The 3,217-nt window shown below is 52.3% G+C and overlaps 1 protein-coding gene across 1 annotated transcript; it reads left to right on the forward strand.

Annotated features, from left to right (window-relative positions):
- Window positions 1-803: 803 nt before the first annotated feature.
- On the forward strand, window positions 804-1,691 carry MIND_01245900 (uncharacterized protein; the record flags this gene model as incomplete). Its single annotated transcript, XM_037368945.1, has 1 exon — window positions 804-1,691. The coding sequence occupies one exon, from the start codon at window positions 804-806 to the stop codon at window positions 1,689-1,691; it is 888 nt and encodes a 295-aa protein (XP_037214913.1).
- Between the last annotated feature and the right edge of the window lie 1,526 nt (window positions 1,692-3,217).

Consider the following 3,217-nt stretch of genomic DNA (forward strand, 5'->3'; position numbering starts at 1 on the left):
CAATGTCAACCATGTCTCTTAGACCTGAGACCTGTCCTTCAAGATCATCAAGACGCACATCACGTTCTTCAAGTTTGACCCGCGGGAATTTCTCTGATCTCCTGACTTCAGGTGTGACAGGATCATATGTAGTGTCTCCTCCATTGGTCTTGGCATATCTCTCAGCCAACTTGATAAGATCATCAAGTTTAATAGGATCTTCCTTCCTATCAGTAGTTGCTGCTGCACCTGCTGCTGGAGGTGTATCTTCCTTCAGTATATTTCTGGTATGCATGGCAGTCTTCAATGCTCTAGCAAAACCTCTCTCCAGAGTTTCCAGGTATCTGGTACAAGCCTCCTTGTTCAGAATAATAGCAGGATCAACCTGAAGCTTCTTGATCAAGGCCTTATACTTCAACCCAAAACGGGTAAGTCTTCCTTCTTGAGTGTGACGTATACCATAATACTCGTCACATAGTTCTTCAAGGTCATGCAAGGTACCCATCCTGTCTTCTTCAACCTCTGGGTATATCTTCTTGACAGCCTTCTTGAATGCTTCATAGGTCTTGGTCACTGTAAGGGGAGCATGTGATGTGACAGCTGTGACTGATCACGTGACTGGTCCGTGCGCAGATAGCCCTGTACTTAAGTAGTTGGCCGTGGGGCTGTTCCCCCGGCTTTGGTATCAACTAGGCACCTGGACCCTCATCCCCTGACAGCATACCAAAGCCTCTATATCGACTCTGGCACTCTTCTAGCCCCAGTTGATCCTCTCTATCTCCTATATTCGTCCTCACCCTACTGTGCTTGCCTTCTCTCCTCCAATGACGACTCCCGGCGTCTCTGTTGACCTGTATTCGTACTGCCTGCTTCTGCAGAGCGAAATTACTCGCCTCACCGACCGTCTCGACCGTCTTGAGTATGGTACGCCTGCTCCACCCCCTGCTCCCCCTTCCCCTGGTCCTACATTCCATGGTGTCTGGGACGGCAGTCGCTGGGTTCTTCCAACGATCCCGGCCCCTACCCCTGCCGTCATTGCTGCGGCCCACACTTCCATACCACTTGCCGAAACCTTCCCCCCTACTGCGCCCGACACTGTCACGCGCTTCTCTTGTACGCTTGTGGTGCCTGACTCGGCTGTCGGGCATATCGTGGGTCGCGGCGGCAAGGGTCTCCACCAAGCTCACGACACTTCCGGTGCTCAGTTGCACGCGTACTCTGATCGCGCTGCGCCTGGCGAGCGCCGGGTCTCTATCCGGGGAACCGACCAGCAAATCAGTGAAGCACTTATCGCGCTTGGGAAACGGTTCATGCGCAAGCGTGTCCGTGCGAAGAAGCAACGTCAGCCACCGTCTGCTGAGGGACCTGCCCCCCCTCCTCCTGCCGCGCCTGTGCCTGTACCACGTGCCACGAAGATGGATGTCGACCGTGCCCCTCTGCACCGCTCGTCCACCGTGATTCACGCCCAGTCTCAGGTGCCCCGCGCCACCACTGCGGTTCGACCTGCCACTCATCCGAGGGCCTCGGCCGCTGGTGGGCCAGCTGGGCATTCGCGACTGTCTTCCCCCCTCTTCCCGTCTTCTCTACCCCGCCAACCTGCCGCCGCCACTACCCCACCTATGCAGGCCGCGGCACCATCTCTTCCTACCCCCCAGCCTTACCCTACTCCCTTCGCACCCTCGGTGGTTATGGCCACCCTCCGTCGGCGCTGACCAGTGCGTCACCTACCCCGATCGGCTCTCCTATGCAGATCGGACGTAGCTCACGCCCGGCCGCGTAACCGGCAGACTGCCCGACGAGGGGGCGTACCTGCGCAGTCATCGCGTCATAGGCGACAACCTCTATTTCCCTGGCGATCCCGAATATGAGTTCGCAGAACCCTACACTCCGCCTATCCGTCGAGGCGACGGATCTTGAGGAGGGGTTGGTGTAAGGGGAGCATGTGATGTGACAGCTGTGACTGATCACGTGACTGGTCCGTGCGCAGATAGCCCTGTACTTAAGTAGTTGGCCGTGGGGCTGTTCCCCCGGCTTTGGTATCAACTAGGCACCTGGACCCTCATCCCCTGACAGTCACATCAGTATATTCTGGCAATAGTCTCCATTCCTCTCTTCTCTTGTTGGAAAGATAACTGGTCAACAGTGTCTTCTTCTGCTGATTTGTACTGATGCCTGCCAATGATATGATATCTTCCACCTGATCAAAGAAATCGATCAAATCATTCTTGTCCTCTGAGGTAAATTTTGGAACACCTGACTCCCATGGTCTAGGTACCCTGAATGGTGCAGTTGATGCTCCATTACTTGCTTGATGTGCTGCCATTGGTGCTGGATTATTAGAGGAACTAGATGAAGAAGAGCTTGAACTTGAACTGGAACTTGAACTGGATGAAGATGGTGTAGATGGTTCAGGTGACTCTGGTAATGGAACTCTGTACTCAAGCTGGTTTTCCCAGTTAAAGTACTCGTCTGAGTTGTGAAATTGAAGACCTAGAGCCTGCTCAAAGTCAAGGTATTCTAGCTCCTGGTCTTGTTCTTGTTCTGGTTCTCCCTCTGGTTCTGAGTCAGGTAAGGTTACTTCTGGGTTTGGTCTAGAGGCAGAGACTAGTTGATCAATCCAACCTGCAATATCCTCTAGGTGCCCAACTACCTGAGATGTGTCTGATGAAGAAACTGGAGAGGGAGAGGCTGAAGGTGGATCAGGTGCTGTGTAACCAGTCAATGGTTCCCAGTAGTGGTATTCCTTGGTGCTATAGTCAATGTCTTGTTCAGCAGCCTCCTCTAGAGGTAATTCAAGGATAAGAGGTAGCTCAGACAGTATGCCCTCTTCAAGTTCAAAGGTTGTTTCTTCTTCAGCTACTTCTGATCCAGCAGTAGTATTATTTGTGACAAGTTGTTCAACAGGTGTCACACTAGATGTAGTTGTGTTCAATGATATATGACCTGTAGTTGATTGCAGTTGCGCCCAGCGCTCGGCGCGGTCACGTGTCCTTGTTTGTTCTTGTTGTCTTGCTAAGTCAGCCGCGGATGGTATTGAACCCGTGATTATACGTGCTCAGCACAATATAATATAAATTTGTCGAATATATTCTGGATGAACCCCCTCGCGGTGGGCTCCAGATGAAACGCGTGTGATCGGAAGGGGGAGGGAAAGGGAAATGGACAATGAAAGGGGATGGGGAGGAAGAAAACCTAACACACACACAACAAACTAACAACCCAAACCAAGATGTATTAG

Source organism: Mycena indigotica (assembly GCF_014461135.1).
Source record: "Mycena indigotica strain 171206Taipei chromosome Unknown Mind.scaff0012, whole genome shotgun sequence".
NCBI classification, from domain to species: domain Eukaryota; kingdom Fungi; phylum Basidiomycota; class Agaricomycetes; order Agaricales; family Mycenaceae; genus Mycena; species Mycena indigotica.